Source organism: Emydura macquarii, unplaced genomic scaffold (assembly GCF_026122565.2).
Source record: "Emydura macquarii macquarii isolate MOO-44397 ecotype Brisbane River unplaced genomic scaffold, CSIRO-AGI_Emac_v2 contig_480, whole genome shotgun sequence".
Taxonomy (NCBI): Eukaryota; Metazoa; Chordata; order Testudines; family Chelidae; genus Emydura; species Emydura macquarii.
In genome coordinates this window covers 9464044-9487002 of record NW_027130617.1, presented here as the reverse complement: position 1 = coordinate 9487002, position 22959 = coordinate 9464044, and the positions used below count along the sequence as shown (strand labels likewise).

Below are 22959 nucleotides of genomic sequence, written 5' to 3'. Positions count from 1 at the left end.
ATCTCTCAGAGGTTTTAAAGTCTGTTGCAGCATTTGGGATAACACTGGGAACTTCACAGGCCACTACTGAGAATCAAAGTTAGAGGAAAGAGAGAAAAAGTGAATTAATTTAAAAATGCAGTAACCTGAGAATATTTGAGATTTTCTAGGAGCTTGGGGGGCGGAGTGTGGAAGAACACCAAAGCATGTTTAAAATAATTATTTATTTGACGCTTCAGGATTCAAGAGAGGAAATTTTTCTTTCTTGTTAAAAACTTAGTTTTTTATCAGGTAAAGAATGCTACTTACAGTGGACTTGTCAGTAGAAGACCAAGGAAGGAATTGTAGTGTGTACCTGATTGCAGAAATCCGTGTATTAAACAAAGACCCAAGAGGAATATTTTCTATAATTTTTGTTTTCTCTTTTGATCAGAGACTTGGTTTATTACATTTCTCCAGGATTGAAATACATTTTTTATTATGAGAAATTACTCTTGTTTCCTGAAGTCCTTAGCAAATATGATCCCAATGACCTAGTTCTGTTTTATAACAGTGGTTTTCAACCTTTTTTCACTTGCAGAGTCCTAAAAATTTTTGAATCTAGTTGTCAGACCCCTTTGGAAATCTTAGGTTTGCAGACCACAGGTTGAAAACCACTGTTCTGTGGTAACAATAACCTTTCGTGGACCCCTTAGACATAGTCTGTGGACCCCCCAGAGGTTCGTGAACCCCAGTTGAAAACCACTGCTTTATAAGGCTTTTTCTTATCACTTCTTTTGTTTCTTTGCAAGTGTTGAGTAACTTTTACAAGTGAATATCTGCTTCTTTATATGACTTAGCTGGTATTTTGTCTCAGGGAGATCACATGAGATGCAGCTCGAGACATCTGCTTCTGTTAGGGTAGTTTTAGCAAAGACTAAAGCCTACCTCCGATGCCATTGTTATAACTAATAGGCTGAGTTTTACATAGATTTTAGAGTGCCTTTTTTATTGCAAGAGTGGGATGAGCTTTGGATATGCAATATTATATAAATAACAGATTATTGATTTTTTTTTTTAATTTGCTCAAGGGACTCAGGATTTTTAACTTAATGGTACTTTTTCTGTTTTAAATGTGGGACTAGCCAATATCCAGTGAGATACTTGGATAAGAAATGGTTCCAGTTGGCTTTCATTACACAGCTTATGTAATATGAATTTTTTCTTATTTTCCAGCACACATCTCAAGGGAGAGGGTTTATGTTTTAAATGTGATATTAGAATTGTGTCCCATTTGTACACGATATTCATATCCTTTCCCATTGCTGTTAAAAATGGCTGTTCTATTGGCAATGTGTGTCAAGTGAAAGGAAAGTTCAAAACAAAAATGAGACTCTCCAAAAAAAAAAAAAAAAAAAAGGCTCAAATTTTTGTCAGCTAAGAATAGAAAGAATTATATGTGGGGTGGGGGAGACTAGAGGATGGAAAAATCAGCTAATTTTCCAAATTTTATCTGAAATTTCTTTTAATGAAAGGAAGTGTCTGTGTGATTAAAGCGGTAGAGGAGGAGCAGACTGTAATACTAGGAAGCCTGGTCTTTCCAAATATTGTCTTTAATAAAGAGTATTCAGTCTCCATGATTACACTAATGTGTTCTGTACATCTTTTGATTAATAAAAAAAGGTGTTAATGACAAAATTTATTTAAAGTATATTAACTTTTATCTAATTGTATTCCGGTTTGTCCAGATATTGGAACATATTTGTAGAGAAATGAAATTCCGTACTTCATTAATAAATGGCTCCTGAATTTGCATACTGAACCGGGTAAAAAAGGAATATCAGTAAACAAAACCATCATTTTATCTTTTTTCTTCTTTGTAGCATCTTCAAGAAATGGATGAACGAAGGACTATCAAGCTTAGTGAATGTTATAAAGGTTTTGCTGATTCTGAGCGCAAAGTTATTCCCATAATCTCTAAATGTTTAGAAGGAATGATTATTGCAGCAAAATCAGTTGATGAACGCAGAGTAAGTGTAACTCAGCTCATTTTGTTTATGTGCATGAGTAAGTTAACCAGTATGGGAGCCACATGGCATATTATTGAAAAGGGGAAGTGCACTAAATATTTCAGATTTATATTGTCCACTTATCTTTTAATCTAAGAGCCGAATCTTGAAGTTAATATCTTCTTTGAGCATTTTACCTGAATAAGAAATCAGCTCTGACCAGGATTTGAACAAAATTCTCATTTTGATGTCAGTTGTCTGCACATGCAGTTCCCAAACATTTTCATGCTTTTTCATCCTTTGGTATCATCTCTGTTAATGCGTCATCCCTGGTATTTAGTACTCAGGTTGGCTTTGCACAAGTGACCACTCCATCTTAACACTCTATTTTGAATACTATGGATGGGTAGCCAGGCCCAGATGAAACCAACATCCACATGGTGCAATTGCACAGGGCCCTAGTTTTAGGACCAAAAAAAGGGGGATGGCAGATCATTTTTATTTGGCCCACCACCTTCACTTCCTGATCTCACCGTATTATTCATATGCTGTTCATGTGGAACTTGTGACCTGCTGCTGCCCTTGGAAGGATGCTGCTGCTCTGAGGACGCTCTTTTGCCCCGATAGTGATTGGTGCTGCCTAGCTGCCCTGAGAATTGTTTATTTAGAAGCAAATAACTGGGTGGGGATTATTCCTTAGCTATTAATAATGCTCTGTCATCAAAAAACTTGAAATTACCAGTAGTTTTGTTGGGGGATGTGTTAGAAACTCGAAGCTAACTAAACTTATTCCATTGACGTTCTCTGAGGCAGTGCTCAAAAAAAGTAATCAGTATACAGATGTATATTAGCTTAAACTCTTGATGTATTTCAAAGTATATTTTCAGCCTTTTCACTTTCCCCTCAGTGTGCCTCAGCCCTTACTTGGGGAGAGAATCTTTGACTCCAGTCCTCCTCTTGGCCCCTTTGCTGAGACTGCGTAAGGTTACCAGATATGATGATGGAGTTTGTGATCTGGATGCTTGTTGATTCAGAACTGGATTGACAGCAATTTACAAAGAACTAAGTGCAAAGAATATTTACAAAGTTCAGAACTCACAAATTAGAAACTTCCAGAATTAAGGCTGCCTGTGCATTATGACGCAATCTTTAAATTATATGATCACACAATGTATATGTCAGATACTGTATTATGGGATTGATCCTGCTCGCTGAAATGGGAGTTTGATCATTGGCTTCAGTGAAAGCAGCACTGTGCCTTATGTTCGTAATAAACATTTTATAAAAGGAATTATATTAGGAATGTATTTTTCATGTGTAATGAGACTATTTTTTGTAAACCGTTTTATATGAAAGCTTACCTATTTGTCTGAAATAGGATGTATAAAAATGAATTATTATTGTGGAATGAAGGCACATGCAATATTTGGTTTAATCTATAATATTAACACTTAAGACTAATGTGCATTACAGTAGCTAAATATTATTTTACAGATGGAAGATTTGAGTCAGAGGGATTAATTGAAATCTCCAAAGTACAGAGGGAATCAGCGTCAAAGTTGATCCTATAAATTTTAGATTTCTTGTTTCCCCAGCTCATGGTTTAACCACCAGACTACACCTCTGAATAGATTAGATCAGTGATTATCAACCTTTTTTCATTTGCGGACCCCTAAAAATTTTTTGAATGGAGGTGCAGACCCTTTAGGGAATCTTTGGCATAGTTTGCAGACCACAGGTTAAAAACTACTGGTCTACTGGTCTAGATGATAGTACAAACAGTAATTGAAGCCCATGGAAGCTTATGCCTGCAGAAATTAAATTTTTTAGTCTTTAAAGTGCTACAGGACTCTCGGTTTTTTTTAATGGAAGACTGTATTTGTAAATTTAATTATTCATTTAATTCTGCCTGAAAGAATATTCATGTCTGGAATTATCTTTTGTGCAGTCCATGTTGCCTCTGTTGTATTGGGTGAGTGTGTTTATAGCAGAGCCAGTGCCGTAGGATTCATACGTGCAGATTTTTTTTAAAACTCACTAATGTCGCTTATATCCAGGATTCTCAAATAGTGATAGACTCCTTCAAGTCTGGGTTTGAACCTCCTGGAGACTTCCCATTTGAAGATTACAGTCAACATATTTACAGGACTGTCTCCGATGGAACCATCAGTACACCAAAGCAGGAAGGAATGAAAATCGATTCAAAAACCACTGTGGGCAAGGCTAAGGGCAAGCTCTGGCTTTTTGGAAAGAAGCCAAAGGTAACAATTGTGACGTTACTATTCCCAAATAAAAATGTGCTCAGGGTTTGTAGTTTGGGTAAAAGGAATTAGGAATTACTTCTTTTAAAGGTGAATCACGAAAGAAAATTAAATTAGGTGGCTTCTACTTTACTTTGTATGTAGAGGTACTAAATGGATTCTATTTGTTGCTGGTTTTGAAAGTTTCTGATGATAATTTCATTTAAAAAAAAAAATTGGTCATATAGTAAAACATCTAATTTTTCTGAGTTTCACATGGGCAGGTGCCAAGAGAAATCTTAAGGCTAAACTGATAAAATAATAATTAGTTATAAAGTATTGATAAAAAATGTTAGAACAAGGATGTTACTCCTCTCTTACTTCTGTGCATGTAGGTTTTAATTGACACTTCCTGTGCAAAATGCCTTCAACAAAAAGGGTCACTAATGCTCGTGTTGGCTATTTAAATAAATAAATTGAACATACAAAGATTAAATTACATTTTATTTGACATCTTTTTTTGCTTGTACCATATTAGAGCATATAAACAAATCATTTAATTATTCCCACACATTTTAATGAGGTCTTTTCAATGCTGCTAGTCAGTAGCAACTTAGTGAAATAGAAAAGCTTTATTATGACGACAGAACTACTCTCCAGACTTCTTTCCAGTTGGGATTTATGCTTTTGTAGATAATATTCCAGATACACAAGTCTTCTCTAAGGGGAGAGATGGAATATCTAGTTCCCGTATCCTCCTCATAGTACATTTTTAATTGCTTCTGTGTGATAGCAATGAAAACCTGGATTGTTTACTTTTCATCTACTGTAATTATTAACTGTAATGTATCACTGTCATTTTAACATTTTACTAGTATTTGGCTAGAGGGCTACACAAGAGATTAGGCTGAATTTAATTTAAAGGGACACCATCAATTTGAAAATCACACTTACCTAAAAATTTTAGCCAGGGCTTCATCTGATGTAAATTGGCTAGTAACAGTGAAGTAATGAAGCTGTGCTGATTTACACCTGCTGAGGATCTGGCCCTTTGGTCTTACTTTAGTTACGTAAGATGACAGTAGTCAAAAGAAGATATCAGGAAAATATTTTTCTCTCTCTTCCCCAGGTCGTTTACTTTGTGCATTTGACAGCACTTTGTGTATAGCCAATTTCACTGTTGACTTTGTAGAGTCAGATACAATTCTGCAAATACTTACACTTGTGAGTAGTACTGCTGAACAGAGTGGACCAAATCCTATGTAAAGTTACTCATATATAGTGGTTATATGCATTGCTGAATGGAAGCTTATGTCAGTGTTTGCTGAAAAAACAGCAGCAGGGGAGCATACTTTTTTTTTTTTAAAGGATTTTATTTAAAAATCAGAGATTATTTAAACAATTTATAACAGAAACTGAATTGTTTTCCTTGTTGATTTAAAAAAATTCCGGTTCATTAACTGTAATGGGATGTTCAAGATGTTTGGGTGGGAAGGTGGATGTTCAGGGTAGTCTTTGTGACTTGATGTATCTGGTAACTCTTGTGGGTCTTAATTTGCATTTCAAGATACTCTGTTGACCTCTTTGTAGATGGTAAATTCGGGTGAGATGGCAGTCTTTTGAAAGGGGAAAGAACTATAGAGGGTGGTGGAGAGGTATAGCAGGTGAGAGAAAAGCAGTTTGTGAAAGAAACTATGGAAGAAAAGATAAGATTAGAGGTGGGTGATTTAAAACAAAAACGGAGGAAGAAAAAGATGAGGAAATTCTAAAGTCTGTAATGGTCAGGAAAGCCATCCACCTAATGTCAAAGACATTAAATCTACCATGCCTACTGCAGTAGTTCCCCATTCGGAACTTGGATTACAAATTAGTCTGTCTGTGACTGACCTGTTTAGGGACATCATAATGGCAAGTCTGCCATATATAATGGAAAATAACGATACAGAGAAGAAGGAGCAGGGTGAGAACAAGGAGGAGTCCAGAATGATAGTAACAAGGGTTAGGGAATACTGAAGATGCTATTGGGAAGTTTTAAGGAAGGAGACTATCTCAGGTACTTGGATATTGCCAGGATCTCGGAAATTGGGTTGAAAGTTTTCTTAAATCTGTATCCATTATCTGCACCAACTTTAAATCACAAAACTAATTCTGAATTGAACAGTTTAAAAATGACTATCTTTGCCCTGCAAACTATTTTAAAGTTGATACAGTTATGGTGGTATATCTTCTAGTGAAACATGCTGTAAACCGTTTCTGTGTTGGATGGAAATTTTGTTATTGAAAGACAGAATTTTCATTTTAAAATCACTTTGAACATTTGGCTTATTTATTCCTTTCTTTATTTCCATATTAGCCACAGTCCCCACCCCTTACCCCTACTAGTTTATTCACATCCAGTACTCCTAATGGGTCCCAGTATCCCATATTCTCCATTGAACCAGTGCATTATTGCATGAGTGACATAAAAACAGGGAAGCCCAGAATTCCTTCTTTCAGAAGCCTCAAAAGAGGGGTAAGTTCGATAACCAGTTGAAAATGCATGATGGGCTATGAAGTGTGTTTGTGATGTGGCTTTTCTGATACCCTCCACCCTTATTATAAGGCTCACTCTGTTATAACACTAGTAAAAGGTACTTTTAGGGTACTTTGCTCTCTATTACACAATAGTTACTTTCATTTAAAAAACTCAATAACATTCAAAATGTTTGGCTCCAAAAAGGAAAGTGTTATAAAGAGGGTGCTGGGTATATGTTTGAAATCTTTTTTTTGTTGTTGTGCACATTCACAAATGTCTTACCAGAATCACGTAATTAATTTTTGCAGTAATTTATCATTGGGTGTATAGTCACCACGAAAGAAATTGACAGATATCTTACTTGTTGATGTCTAACTGAAATAGTAGAAGTTGATTTCTGAGAAACTGAATTAAAAGGGAAAAACCCATCTTTTTGTAGTTTAAATGCTATATTGTGCAGTTTTTAATTCTTGTTAAAACATCATTCATTTCTTGTAACAGATTATAATTTTAATGTAGTATACATGATAATTAAATATCTTTTGCTTCCTAATGGATTTTTTTTTTTGTAAAATGCCTTCCATCAATTATAAATTACTACTAAATGTCACTTTCTGAGAATTATTAGGGGAATGCATTTACTAATTTATAATAGCCTATTCAGCAAATGGAATTTGTTCTGTTGACAGTAAAATTGAAAAGTTGAATGGTTTCCTAGAAACATATGTTGTACTGGTGATAAATGAACTGACATTACCCCCCTTATGTCAGTGAAACATAGTCTGCCTTGTTTGTGTAAAATTTATTAGCATTTGTTGATCCACCTAATCAGAAATTTAGATATATTTGGTTGGATTTATTTCATTATTTTTCTGATATTAAAAACAATAAACCCTCTGTTTCATACTGTATACAACCATGGTGGATTCTGTTGATCTAGAGTGGAGATCAAAGTCCAACAATGTCATATGGCATTCCAGTTAATGATTAGAGGAGCCCTGGCTATCTGTCGATTACATTTCAGTTTATTTAAATTTACATTCTTTAATTTACCTCATTTAGTACCCCATCTAGTGCCAAGCCCTCCGGTTACTCTGTATATCACCTCTTTATACAGGAGCCTTTCTGCTTAATACTGAGGCTATAGGTTGCAGAAGACCCTTGTGGACAACTAAGATCTTTAAGAAGGATAGATTTCTCCTTTCTCTCCTTCTGTATCAATAGATCACAATTTGCTTTGGTCCGGAAGGTACAAGGAAACAGATCACAATGCAAAACAGAAAGGTTAGCATACGTGATCAAATATTAATATTAATATTAATTAAAATTTACAAGGATCATTCAAGCTCCTACAGATCTGAGCTCAGCTCAGTGAAAGTTCCACAATACCAAACTTTATTCTCTCTTGTAAACCTGCAGAGCAGCAAGTATAACTTTGAATTTATTTTTTAAAAATTTTATGATGTCATGCAAGCATTTAAAAATACGACTTTGCCAAATGTCAAGGGAACTAGTAGGTCCTTTTGCAAGCTGAACAATTTACCATAGTTGTAAAACATTTCATATGTTATATGGCAATTTAATATTTGTATATATTTTGATAGAAAAGGTATAAAATATTTCAGATATTGTACGTCACTATTAACGCACACAACTGATTTCCACTCTTTTATTGCTGTAAAGCATTTTCTCAATGATATTGACATTCTCTGCTATTAAATGGCATTTTAATTTGCTTTGTTTTTAATTCAAATTCACTAGTAAGTTGGCATAGAGTGTGCACAGATAATATGTTGGATATTTTGTTTACCTCCCCCAGCCAGGATTTCACTCAAGGAATATTTGAACAAGGTCATAAACATGAAATTGCTGTCATTATTCTGTGCTTCATGCATCATCAAGACTCCCCATCAGCAACTGTGTGTAACAGAAAACAAATTAAAACTATAGGGTTTTTTTTGTTCACTGTTACCATTGCCCATCTGATAGGAGCATAAATGCAGTTATGTTGTTTATTTAATGTAAAGGAGAAATCGCAAATGTCATTCCATGCTGTGAATCAAGGGAAAGTGATACTTGCAGCCAGGCACATCAGATAATGGGTAGTTTTTTTTTTGTCACTTATTTTCTAAAATGAATCATTATTTATTCTACTTCCAATCTGTAATTTTCAGAGAGTTTAATGCTGTGTAAGTTGCCGGCTTGATATCAGATGGAATGGAAATCCCAGCCTTAAAACAGGCCTATCCTAAGCAATGGAAGACAAGTCGCACCCATGCTTCTCTGCCAGTTCTCCTCAATGCATGTTTGGGGAGATTACCTCTAGAAAGGAGAGTAGCTCAGTCTACATCCCCGTTACATTATTAGAATTTACTGAGCCCGCTAGCAAGGATGTCATTAGTAAAGGTGGTTTTTTTAGGTAGCCTTTGTTAAAATGTTGCTTAAATAGGATCGCTAATCTTTCATGTGTGCCCTTGGTCAACAGTCGAAGAGTAATAGCTTTTGGTCACAACTGATGTGGTGAATATGAATCATTGATACATTGATGAAAGGGTCCTTTCTAACTCCTTCATGGTGCTCTGCTTGAAAAGGTTAATAAGTTTGGTAGGGTCACTCTGAATGTATGGCAGGTCTCTGGGATATGGCACCTTGTAAGAACCGAACCGGTCTTGTCTGTCATAGTATATTGCTTTGAGGAGGAAATCCTGTTTTTTCTTACAGTTCACCAGTTTTTCGGTAGATTTTAAGATTTTTGAGTATAGCGGCAATGATCAATTGAGCAGTTTAAAATGTAAAATTAAACTTTTAAGCTTGGCAGAGAAGGGATTTTGCATCTTCCATGGGAAACCTCTCCATTTTTGTTCTATTGGGATATTAACAATCTTGAAGTGATGGCAGTGTATTCCTAGGCATGATTAACCACATTTTTGTGTATGGTAGACCAGCCCACCACCACCATCATCATCAAATTCTGCTTTGTGCAGTGTTTGCTTTATATTTTTTCTCTAAATATATATTACTACAAATACTAAAATTAAAAAGTAATTAAATGAAGCCATGCATTGTAATTTCACAAGGTAAACTACCCATTATCATTCAATGTAAGCTTTAATTGCCAGTAATATTCTCAACAGAAGTGCACTTCAAACTTGTATTTTGCTGTTTTTGTGCTGATAGTAAAGCGAGTCATTTAATTTTGAGTTTGTAAAACTTTATTTTAAATAGTATTTTAAAGGTATATATTTTAGGAATATACTTTCACTTCCTAAATGATGATTGCATGTGAATAATTTCCCGTTTCTTTCTGTTTTCAAATGTTCAGTGGTCGGTGAAGATGGTAAGCCTATGTGCTGATCTGTCTGCTGTACTTAATCTTTTGAAATTGTTTCCATATCATAATTGCTTTGAGTCAGATGCTGAAGTACATTTTTGAATTTTTCACTTTGTGTACATGGTCTTTCTTTTTAATCATCCATGTTCAGTGTGAGCTAATTGGGCCTGTGATCTGGATGTAACTAATCTATGATTTAGAGTGAAGGTGGACAGAGTTCATGATATATCAGGGATTGATAGAAAAGGTCTTAAAACTCTGCAAAATATTTATATGAAAAGATTGTGCAAGTTGTATAAAGAAACATTAATAAAAATGATGATGGATCTTTTGACCTTAATTTTGAGTGGTTGCGGGAAAAATACACCTTGATTTCTGTTTACACTGTCAAGCTCTCAATTTGGATGAAAAATTCCAACACATACCTATTAGAGTTTAGTTTCATGGAGTGAATCAATAATGTTCACAATGAGAGTCCTATTTTTCTAATTTTACTATAAGGTACCACTGATGTTAAAAGGTTGGGGGGGGCCCAGGTGGAAAGCGTTTGTCCTTTCTTGTTTCTTTATGATGCATAAAGAAAGCCCGAAAGGATTTATTTTTCAAAAGAAATGTGGTGGCTGTGTGTTTTACGTTAGAAACAGCAGATGTTGATTTTCTTGGTTATATTGAATGACTGAAGTAGTAGTGGGATGATGACATCAGAAGTGACAAGGGACTGAAAACCATTCAGTTGAGAGGGGAAGGCATTTTTAGACATATTGTTTAAAACTTGGAGTGTGTTGATTTTGGGTCAATGAATGCCCATTAACTCAAAATCCTGACACAATTGGGATAAATGCTCTGCTTGTTAAATTGTCCCCTTTTCAAGTTGTCTTTAATGCCAGATCCTTTTTCAATGTTTAAAACAAATAGCCTTCTAAATAACTAGAACAGGAAGAAAGCAGCATTTTTTATCAATTGCTATTATTAACTTTAAGGCTTGAATTTTTTTCTCCTCTCCCTGAGTGCATGTTTTCTCTCTCTCTCACTCTCTCTCTGACATGCATATCTGTCGTTGAGGTGTGGGCTTTTGGCAACAACCTCTTAAAAATTATATATATAAAATACACACACATACTTAATTGAGAGGACATATAGGGGCTTGTTCCTGCAATATACTGAGATGAGGTGTCCATAATGCATATTTTCTGTCATTTAACTGATAAAAGGACTTGAGCATTTGAAGTCAGTTTTTATGCAAAAATTTCAAGAACCATCAATGTTTGAGCAACAAGCTGTTTTCCTTCTCAATCATATTTTTGGGAATAGAATGAAAAAATTGACAATGCTTCAGTAGCTTTGATTCAGGGTAGTTTCTGTAATCCAGGTTTTAGGATGAATTCCACAATTGTATTCTTTTCTTTTGGCAGTATCTCAGTAAAGTGGAAATCAGACACTCTAGGCAGATTGCAAACTACGCTTATTGCCTTCTGGATTTTAGTTGTAATTACTATTTGGTACAGTAGGTCATGCTGTCTATTAACTTACTAAATCATCTTTGATTGCAAGGGCTGGACTAGGAGGACCTATGGCTGAGCTTTTCTGTGTAATTGTTTATAGATCCATAAATAATAAATATGGACCCAATCCAGCTGTTATTGAAACTGTCAGCATTTCGTGACTTCAGTGGGGCTGTAGGCATGGCTGTATCTGCAAAGTAACTTACAGTAACTAAACATTATTTTACAGACGAATAGATTAAGATAATTCTGGAAATACTGGCGATGGAGTATAGGTCACCAAAGTTGATAGAATTTAGACTGTATGAAAAAATCTTTTTTGTTTGATACTGATATTGCTGCTGTTAATTAAGTGATGATTGTATTATTATGAAGAATCCTTTGAACTGGACATTACATTAAAAGTATTGACAGTAGGAAGTTTTGCTGACTTGCAAATTTACCAAATTAATTTGCATGGTCTATACTATGAAACAAAGAAATGAAGTATACATTTCCTCACAGCTTAGCTACGATGATTAATTTTGATTTATTTTCTGCTCGTGTGTAGTCTAAGACTGTTTATTTCCCATTCATGTATCACTCTTTTGATATGTATCCTATAAAAAGACTTTTCTTGTTTGATGATTTTTGGACAGTGCCCAAAAGCGGGCTAGGCACTTCAGTGGATAGACTGAGGGAGAAATCGTGTCTTTCTAATCTAGCTTGTCACATGATGTGACCGAACAAAACAGTAGGGAGGGAACAGAGTGAAGGCCAAGGGCAATGACACTAAGATCACACATTTGGTTTAGGTGTATGCTTGATACAGCCGTGTGTATAGCATAGTTGCTAAAAAGATTCATTCTGCTACCTCACATCAAAGAACACTGTTTGTGTGTGGATTGTCAGTAGAAATAACTACAGAAAGTATATATTTCCCCATGTTTAATAATAATATCTATCTTTATTGCAGGGTCCTGCACTAGAAGATTTCAGCCACCTGCCCCCAGAACAAAGACGTAAGAAACTACAGCAGAGAATCGATGAACTCAACAGAGAACTACAGAAAGAAACAGACCAAAAGTAAGTGTGTCCTTCAGGGCTTACTCCATTTTTTGGTCATACTTATCTTTATAACCATTTTTTTCTCGGTTTCCTTTTTTAAGCCAGAGTTCAAAAGTTAAACTGCTCTAAGCAGCGTGTCCATTCTGTTGGTCTGTCCACCTTTTAGTACATGTGCTCTATTATCAACTTCGTTCTGTTTAAGCAATTAATTATCAGTTTTTGTATTATGAATTGTAAATACTGTATCTAGAGTTGTGAATGCTCAACAACTCTGAAAATCAGACCTTAGGTCTGTCAAGTGGGACATCTAAAACTAGTGGATACATTAGAAAATGTGGACATTAATCTTTAAGAAATGATCATATGCCAGGAACCAGGCAGCAGATGTGAGTCATAATGGGATGGAAGATGAATGGGAAGACCCAGCATTTGAACTGTGTATGTCTTTGCAGAGGGAGGGCACTGGGAGGGACATAAGCACAGTAGGAGGGAAGACAGGATACTGAGGTTTGGTCTTGGGGAGGGGCTAAGGAAATGGATGCCTTATTTTACTCAGAGTGGAGGATGAGAGGACAAGACTGGGGAGGGAAACCGTAGCTTTTCTTGGGGCAGGAAAGAGAATGTGTTTATGTTCATCCTCTCTATGTCTGTGATGGTGATTTGTATTACTATAGCACCTAGGAGCCCTTGTCATGGATCAGGACCCCATTGTGCTAGGTGGTGTACAAACTTCTTTGGTCTGTTAAAGACAAAATGCCTTGTAATATAATTGCCACTTGTCATAATTCCTGGGCATTCATGTATCTCATTACAGAGATGCACTCATCAAAATGAAAGATGTTTATGAGAAGAATCCACAGATGGGAGATCCAGGCAGTTTGCAGCCAAAATTAACTGAGACTATGTGCAACATGGATCGTCTTCGAATGGAAATACATAAGAATGAGGTTAATAGCTATTAAACTGTTTATCGGAAAGTGTATTGAAACAGGAATATGTTGGTGTTCCCTGTAAGTCACAAACATAGGAACCAGAAAATATCTCTGCTTCAAGAAGTTGGCCTGATTCAGTTTTCCATGGAGCATCCATCCCCCTAGTATGTTGACTGAGATTATATACACTTGTTTGTTAAAAATACTAAGGAATTTAATGTAGCTTATTTTCTACAGATTTATTTTTAGTGATTCATGTTAAAGGGTTCAAGATGTCAGTGTTTACCATTTTCTGAACATTACTACTGAATATTGGTTTAACTGAGATGATAGCTGTGTGCTTCAAGCCACGTAAATAGGAAAGTTGGCATAATGATTTGGTATGTAACAGATAATTTGGATATATATATTGGTACCTAAATTCTATACTAAGTACATTTGGTGATATATAACATTTGCTGGTTGAGAAGGAGATTCTCTGGTAATGTTGAGCCCAGATGTTTTCTGATTTTTTTTCTCCATAAGGCCTGGCTCTCTGAAGTTGAAGGTAAAGTAGCAGCAAGAGGAGACAGAAGGCATAGCAGTGACATCAATCACCTTGTAACACAGGGAAGAGAGAGGTCATTATTTTAACTATATTATGCTGAAGCTTTACTGGCATTCTCAGTAGATATTTTTCACAGCTACTCCCACCATGTTTATCTGGCATTTAGGTGTGGGGAATACCCACCTTTCCATTCTCCCATGTTCCCAGATACACTGTGTATGTCCTTTACATGGCATCTTCTGGTCCTATGGTTCTAGGTTTTACTTCTTTTCGTTCTTGCCACTCCCGTGAAATAATGAATTTTCCGTTAAAATACATGCATACAAATATTAGACAGATTTTAGATAATTCAAGGTAAAAACAGTATAGGACATCACCAAAGGGTCACTCTTTCAATTAATGGTCCCTTTTGACTTCCATATTGCCCAGCATATTTTTTCCCCATTTCACTCCTCTATCAGATTATTCTCATTTTATAAAGCCTAATGACATTACCATATCTTCCTTGTGGACACAAGAATGTTAAATTTGGGCCATTCTATTAGCAGAGTTCACTGCAAGTCTTTAAAAAACAACTCCGCCCCCTCAGACAATAACCTTAATGAATACATTTAAATACTGCAAACACATTTTCCTGATGTGCTCACATTAATAGCCTTGAGCAACTTTGAACAGCCTTTTCTGAGTTGCATGAGGGTTTTTTTGGATATGGAAAAGTAACTTTTACAGTTGTGTGGGTTTTGGGGTTTTTTTTTTGGAAAAAAAATACAGAGTCCTTACGCTAATCATTACATTATAGCCCTGAGGGGAGCTACACCGATGATGCAAACCAGGAAGTTCGAGGCCTACCACAACAGCATGTCCACCACAATGAATTTGATGATGAATTTGAAGACGATGATCCTTTACCAGCTATAGGACACTGCAAAGCAATTTATCCTTTTGATGGTAGGGCTAACTGCATATTATGCTTATTTGATTTTAAAAAACAGAACGAAATGCTGATGGGGATTATTTCTTACAAGACTCTTGCATCACTGTTCTCTTCATTATAAAAAGAATATATTAGCAGCTGGTTTTAAGGTCACGAGAAGTATTCCCTAAGTCAATTTAATTGGCAGACTAGTACTTTTGTAGTATTGTAACACAAATATTAAAAAAATAGCTACGGGCATATATTTAGCTTTACAGCTGGAGAGAAGATTTTTTTGTCTGCAAGCCTGTTTGTCCATATGTTCCCTGCCATGGATTTTAGTGCGTCTAAATATCTGAAAATGATGTACAAAGGAAAAAGCTTACTTTAAATTATGCTGAGCTGTGAGACTTTTTTGTCTCTGGTTTTCCCAGGTCACAATGAAGGCACTCTGGCAATGAAAGAAGGGGAGGTTTTGTACGTTATTGAGGAAGACAAAGGAGATGGATGGACAAGAGCTCGAAGACAGAATGGAGAGGAAGGCTATGTGCCAACATCATATATAGATGTAACTCTAGAGAAAAACAGTAAAGGTGCAGTAACCTATATCTAACAGCTAAGCTGACATCTTACTACTTACTCTACATACCATAGGGAAAATACTGAATCACACACTTTCATGGAAGGTGTTAGGATATCTAAGGGCATTTGTGTGGTCTGTTGTTCACCATGTGAGCTTGGCTAGAGACTTCAATTTTTTTCCAGAAATGTTGGTCCTAAAACTAAGAAGATGTCATAGTTTAATTAAATTGCTCTGAAACATTTGCCTTATATTTCTGAGGTCCTTTAGTGTTTTCATTTTACAAATCATTGGATCTGATCTGTTGATCAGATCATTATTTTGATACTGATTTTTTTAAATCCATTTTTAATATTCACTTGCTTCAGAAAGTAATTTTTAAAAATTCTGTCTGTACAACCAGGTACTTGAAAATAACCTGTTCTAAATTGCAATTTCTGGAAACTTCTTTAGAATCTATTGTTCCTGCATCAGCAACTTTAACTACTACATACTTCACATGCTGACAAAAAAAAAGCCCAAAAAACACTGTTCAACTGACTGAGCTCAGTTACTGAAAGTGTTCATAATTGTCCTTGCTGTGTAAATATATCGGGCAGCTTTCACTTTGTAAAGAGGAAAACATGTTTTCTTTTTCTCAAAGATGAAAAAGCACAATCACTTCAGGAAGGTCTATGGGTAATTAAAGATAGACCTAGAATGTTGTGTGTTTGATACAAGTTTGGCTTGGAAATGTTTTTGATGTTACTATATGGTTAAAACAAAGTGTCTGTCTCTGAAAGCCCATTCTCCTGCCTTTCTACTTTTGAAAAGCTCTTAGTCTTTTTCTGAGTTCTAGCAAACGTTTTACATTCCCAGTGTAAAGGATCTTGTACCATAGCTAGAGGCTTTACATTTCATCACTTGGGGGTTAAAATCAAACATGAGATCTGCAACCATTTTCCTTACTAATTTTAAATAAAAAAAGGATAGGAAGGTACATTGCACTACTTGATTACTGGCCAAATAGCTGTTCTGGAGTGTATGTAGAGAAAAAGATTGCAAGGACTTTTGCTTGCTATCAGGTATGGTTAATTGTTCAGGGATTAAATAGAAGGGCTAGCCATTTAAGATGGCTGATTAGAAGTGAGCAGGCTTCGCTGTTTTCCAGAGGCCTTCAGTAACTCTGTTCTTTTCTTTTTCCTCTTGGACTGCAGGTTCCTGAAGCGGGTTTCTGAGAAAATGGGCGAGATATTGAAGGAGGTTACATGCAGCTGCTTTTGGGGGAGGGCATTAGGCTGGGAGGCCCCGCAAAAAAAGGGGAAAGCAAGTTGCATGAATGCATGCAGATCTACATTTATTCACTAACATTCTTTGCATTTCCATACATAATTAAGAACGTTCTTAAATTCTTAAATTTCTGAAGCAAAAGAATTCCAGTATGGCAGAATAGAAAGGCAACCAGATTTTAAATACTTTGTCCTAAGTTCTGAAAGATGGGCAAACTATTTATCAGTTTGTATTACATTTTGGCTGTCTCCTTTTCCTACCCCATTTTAATTGGCAATCAGAACCATGTCATTTGTCCACATGTGCCAATGCCACCTCCATTCTCGCCCTAACCTCCTCCTGCATGTCTAGAATTGTCAGGCACGTCTGCCTAACACTTTATCTCCATTGCTTCTCATTTTATTTTGCATTTGTAGCAAAACCACTTGTTTAAATATTTCTAGCACTAAAGTTTTCATCCCAGTGTCCATGTTTGCTGCTATAACTATTCCAATGCAACCATTTTATTACATTCCAGTTTTCTTGGCATTGTAACTGATGTGAACCTTTATGTATTTATGTTGATTTGGGGAAAAGACTATATCTCAGCTCTAGCCCATGATGCAGTCACAGGATTTCCAAGAACTGTGGGCTGTCTTCAGCACTTCAGTAACCTGTTGTGAGCACAGAAAACCTGGCATAACAACGAAGGGTCACCATCACAAAACAAATGACTGTTTTCAGAAGTCAACTGCTTGCTGCTCAAACACTGCCTTAAACTAGAGAGTGCCTAAATCTGTTGATTGCCAACCCCACCACTACAGTATCCCACCAAGGGCTTTGTGTCTCAGTTCAGTGTGACCTCCTGTAACTCTTTCCAAAGTGCAGCAGTTGCTGAGGTAGCTATGCTAGGTGTTTTTTAGAGCTCTATCTTAACATGATACATGGTGCATCATAAATTTTATGCATTGAAACTAGACAGCTAGCTGTTCATTTTACTTTAATGAATGTTTTTTAAAAAAATTATGGAAACTGATTGTTTTTAATTTTGGGTTATGAGGCTCCAGTTTAGTTATTGCAGTGGTAGTCTGTTTCTAGGTGATGCTTCATTGTATGGACCAGTTGAAATTTGAGTGATACTTTGTAATGATCTATGTGCACTTTTACTTGTAAACAATTGATATTTGAATATGTTTATATGTGTAAATATAGCTGTCTGCAGTGCCCCTCTTACTTATGGTGTCTTTTCTCCCATTTGTGATTCTATTAATAAAATAAATCATATCTGATTCAATAGGGAACACTAGAATAGGGGTGGGGAGGGGGATACTTGTACCAATTAAAGCTTCATAAGCCCAGCCACTTGCTGTTGGGGGAATGAAATAATCCTGGAACATTGTCTTATTCATAGGGTTTGAAGCAATACTTAGACACAGCAGTGCTAGATTCTTTAAAAATAATGAAAAATTCAGTGTTAGAAATTGTTCTACCAGTAAAACTAAAGCGGAGTGATTCTTGTGTGGACGTGTATTCCTTTGTTATGTATACCACTATTACACAGCTGACCTAGTGTATTACATTTGGGGCTATTAAACAAGTTTAGATTTTTGGATATTGTATACAGGGTTATTTATATACGGTGACATTACTCAATACTGACAAAACTACATAATGTAGTTTTTTAAAAGAAAACTAGTGCTTTTTTATTTTAAAGTTAGAGAAGAGGTGGAAATGTGAGATGACTTTTCTGCTAAGAAGCCTGTGGTTTACTTGGCTAGCAGCCTCACCGGTCATTGATAACATTTCCTGGTAAAGAACTAACCGTTCTTTTCATGCTACTGTTTGTTTTTCTAAAAGCAGAGTTTGCTTCCTTGGAGGCGAGTTGCTTTCATGAGGGGGATAGTGCAACCGGTAGGAGGGTTATTAAAGATAGGGGGAAATGTGTACTTGCACAGTTAGTTCTAAATCATACTGAAATTTTGAACATGAATTGTCTTACTCTTGCATTTTCCAGTAATTTTTAATCTTTTTGTGCACATGTTGATTTCTTAATGTTTAAAAATAGTGTTCTCTGTTGAGAATATTTTAATGGAATAAAAAATTTTCATGGTCAAGGTGGCTTTCATTTTGTCTTCTGTTACAAAACTATCACTGTAAATCAGTCACATTTTTTATATTGATATGTTAGTAAAGGGCCACACTCTGCCACCTGTACATACTTGGTATGTTGTACGTAGTTGCAGTGACTTCATTAGGCCTAGCTGAATGAGGAACAAAAGTGGCAGAATGTGCCTTTGAACATGACGTTTATACAATGCAGTGACTCTATATACCACAAAGTGGCTGTCGCTCCTCTAGTTTTATTTATATAATATGCAACTTGCCGGTACAAATTGTTATGAGAAACACCCTCTGCGTATGTGTTTATATGGTACCAAATTGCCAGTAGCAAACCTGTCTTGAACATAAACCTGGCCACATTTAAAAAGAGGGGGACCATCTCAGGCCTTCCTAAAGTATGGGTTGGCCAGATTAAAATCTGAGTGTTTCTTTACTAACATTCATTGTCTATGTACTCTAGAGATTCATATCACATGCCTCTCCAGGGGATCTTCATCATTTTCAGAGTCTAGACACAGCAATATTTCTTCTCCCACCCCCCCTGAGGGATTTTTAAATTATTTTACTCATTGGAGAAAGGCTAGGTGGAAGAAGTGCACTCATGGCTCAGTTAGACTCAAACAATCTACCATAATCATATTAATGCCTCTCTCCCTCACACTGCAGTAATTCATTATCACTTTGTTTCTAATTTAGTCCTATCATTTATGTAAGCAAAGCCAAGCCTCTGAAATGCCAAAAAGATCATTAACTGTCTCCACTTCAGCACCCATTGCTAGAGAAAGCAAGTTGGTATGCCCCGTCATAGTCTCTGGTCCAACTCCCACAGTGGAGGAGAGAGGTTGTTTGGGACTTGCAGAGCTTGTGTATATATATAAGATCCAACATCTCATTTTGCTTTGTTTATATTTAAATGTGGCCCTGGAGCAGTGCTGTGATGATTAACTGAGGTTATTAAATGGAAGTGTGCTGTCCCAATGTGATGTAGGAAGGATTACCTCCCCCACACACAATTATTTTGGGATTTGCATACTTAACCACAGGCAACAGTAATAAGATCTGGTATCTGACTTGTGTGCAGGGATATGGGTAACTGGAAATAACCAAACAGCAACTCCACACTTCAGTTGGCAGAGGCATTTCCATTTAAGTGAGAGATTTTAATCATATCATAACTCACTAAGGCTGTCGTTCTTTATTTTTCTTAATCTCTTATGTAGGTCCTTATGAAAAGCCCAGTAAATTAAACTGTCACTTTTAAATATTTGAACTTCCTGAAATAATTCAGAAGCTGATTTCATTTGACCCTTATAGGTATTGCTATAAAATATGGCACAGATTTACTCTTTGAAAGAGTAAATTCAGAAGCCTCATCTTCCTTCTGAGGTTTTTCTTAACTTTTTCATTGATAAACTCATTAGGAAATTTTCCAACTTAGTGGAAGAGTGGGTGCAGCTGTGGCTTCAATGTAAATCATGGCTTCTGTCTCCACTATTTCATAAATGATCATTGTTGATGGCTTATTACAGGTGAACTTCTCAAGTATCCCAATCACTAGTTCCTCAAACACTTGAACTTCCATCAACACCACACTTTACCTACGAAGAATGCCATTGGATTATACATTTCCTCTTAATTCTATACAGAAAAGATTAATATTTTGTATCAATCTAGCTGCTACTAACTAACCTCTATTTCCTCGTTTTTGCTGGAGAAGGACCAAGATACAGGTGCAAACCTCAGCTGATGCTGAAGTTGAAGACATTTTAATTATCTTGATTGCTTAGCTATTTGTTCTTCTCCTACCTTTGTTTAAGTGTCTGGGTTTTTTCCTCCCCACATTTCACATGGCATAGTTTGTTCTTGTGCAGATTCCAACACACTCTTGAATTGTAACTTGTGCATTACAAAGTCCAGAGTAACTTCTAAAAACTAATTTCCTAGTGGAAAAATGGTATCAGCTCATGGGTGTCATGTACATTGATGAAAGAATATATCAAACTACCCTAATCAACTGGTTAATTTTCTACCCCACTAGTTCCTCTACAGGCTCAGCCCTCCCCAGGGACAATCTGAAAAGGACATTTCCTTAACAGATAACATTATTTCCTATGGTTATAGTGTACACTGACCCACTGTATAATATGTCACAAAGATATACTTTAATTCACAACTATGTACAGTTTCATATTCGTTTAAGGAATATCATACAACTGATATTTTCTAAAACATGTATTTAACATTTTCTATTCACACTACACTGTTTCATTACTGATAACATTAAGTAAAACACCAATAGTAATGACTAATAGACATCAATAGACACTTTTATAAGCCACAAGAATACATTATGCAGACTATCTTAAATTTGACTGTTCAAGAAATTATTAAAATGACATGGTTACATATTAATAAATAAATCATTCATTCAGAAATCAGTAGTAGTTTTTAAACAATTAATTAATGTGCACAGTGCAATTTACAAATTCTAAAGATCCTGTGAATGCCAGAGGCTTGTACAGGGTCAAAGTGGCAATTTCTTTTAATTATATTAAATGATAAACTTGAATTCATCATATCTTAAGGGTCCATTTGATATTTCATTGCACTACCTGTTTCATTGGAGGAGGTTCTAATTTTCTGGAGAGTGCAGTTAAAATCTGGTTGAATTTCTCATATCTCTCTCTCTGATTAACTTGTGCTCCTTTGCTGCCCCATAGCAATCTCATTTGAAATTCTGTCTTGAAGATCTCATTCATCTCATCATCTGGCTGAAAACCTAATGAGGAAAACAGAAAATACATAATTGTGTATGACCTGAAGAACTCTGGGTGGCTCAAAAGCTTGTCTCTCTTGCAGCTGGTCCAATAAAAGATAATACCTCGCCCACTTTGTCACTCTAACTATCAAATCGGCTTTTACTTGGAGATGTGGGTTTATGTACTTTCCAAAATAACATTTATGCTAAAAAGTTGGGTTCTTTTTATACTATTGGCTTCATCTTCCAAATAAATATTGGGAGATATTAAAAAGCTGGGTAAAAAGAGCACTTCCATGGGCTGTGCTGTGGGAGCACGTAGATGGCTCTGATTTAATTAAAGATCATTAGATATACTGAGAACTGACGAAAACTTTGGCTCTTGGTATTGCATAAAAGGTCAGACTAGAATATTATAATCTCTTCTGGCCTTACTCTCTACAGATTTTTAGATGAAGATAAAATAATCTAGTGGCAACTCCTGAAAAATGAGGAGCTCTCAATAAATATTTGCCTGCATTAACTTTAGAATACCAATATTGCGAATTTCCCTGCACCAGCTGAAACTCTGTTTAATGTGATTCATTTTATCACAAACAGGTAAGTCGAGGCAGAATTTTATGCAGGCAAAATGTAATCACTTGAGCTGAAATTTAGTCACAGTGGTGGGGATAACACATACTTGTGAAGAGTTCTATGGGGTCTTTAATGATCTTAGTTTTATGGCACCTCCAGTAGTACAGAAGCCTTTAAAACCATGCTGAGCCTTTGCTTCCTGAGTCAGAAGGTAGAATACCATGTACTGAGCCACCTGGACTGATCTTAAGTCATATGAAAGGCTGCAAATGATCCTCAGCAACATATGTTAGCTTCTTAGCAGATGAATAAATGCATGTTTACTTAAAAGATTATAATGGCTCTGACTTAACATATAATGTGCTTACAAAGATGTGTATAGTGCAATTGAATCACCAGGCTGCTAATTAGATAAATATAGCATACACAATGCCTGTTTAACTGCAGCCAGTCTGATGATTCACTTTAGCGTGTATTCTGCTACCGTGGTCTGGAAGAGACTTTGATTTGGGAGGAATTTCAGGCTTGTGAGAGGAGAGAAGGTCTTCCTTGCAGCAATCCCTAGTGGAATTAAGTGGAGATCTACTCAAAGGTATTCACAGTTCTGTGTAACTTAGAGTTCATACAGAAGATGGGTTATGAGGGTGTGAGCTAGTGACAAAAGTTGAGATGGAATTTAGAT

The 22959-nt window shown here is 36.0% G+C and overlaps 2 protein-coding genes across 10 annotated transcripts in view; one reads left to right on the top strand and one right to left on the bottom strand.

Moving 5' to 3' along the window:
* Nucleotides 1–18334, top strand: part of FNBP1L (formin binding protein 1 like) — an 82782-nt gene extending 64448 nt beyond the window's left edge. Inside the window, exons 8-16 of one of the 3 annotated variants that reach the window (XM_067538451.1) lie at nt 1842–1988; nt 4025–4228; nt 6561–6719; nt 12511–12620; nt 13417–13549; nt 14060–14154; nt 14881–15029; nt 15429–15587; nt 16771–18334. In XM_067538451.1, the coding sequence (XP_067394552.1) occupies nt 1842–1988; nt 4025–4228; nt 6561–6719; nt 12511–12620; nt 13417–13549; nt 14060–14154; nt 14881–15029; nt 15429–15587; nt 16771–16778 (1164 nt within the window). In that variant the 3' untranslated portion in view covers nt 16779–18334. Of the gene's footprint in view, nt 1–1841; nt 1989–4024; nt 4229–6560; nt 6720–12510; nt 12621–13416; nt 13550–14059; nt 14155–14880; nt 15030–15428 lie in introns of all 3 variants that reach the window. The other 2 variants (XM_067538450.1, XM_067538452.1) reach the window with 2 other exon arrangements.
* A 1020-nt stretch (nt 18335–19354) lies between these two features.
* The window catches only part of BCAR3 (BCAR3 adaptor protein, NSP family member), a 164921-nt gene continuing 161316 nt past the window's right edge, over nt 19355–22959 (bottom strand). For 6 of the 7 annotated variants that reach the window (XM_067538442.1, XM_067538446.1, XM_067538445.1 and 3 more), the window contains one exon: nt 20863–21722. In XM_067538442.1, the coding sequence (XP_067394543.1) occupies nt 21544–21722 (179 nt within the window). In that variant the 3' untranslated portion in view covers nt 20863–21543. Of the gene's footprint in view, nt 21723–22959 lie in introns of all 7 variants that reach the window. The other variant, XM_067538443.1, reaches the window with a different exon arrangement.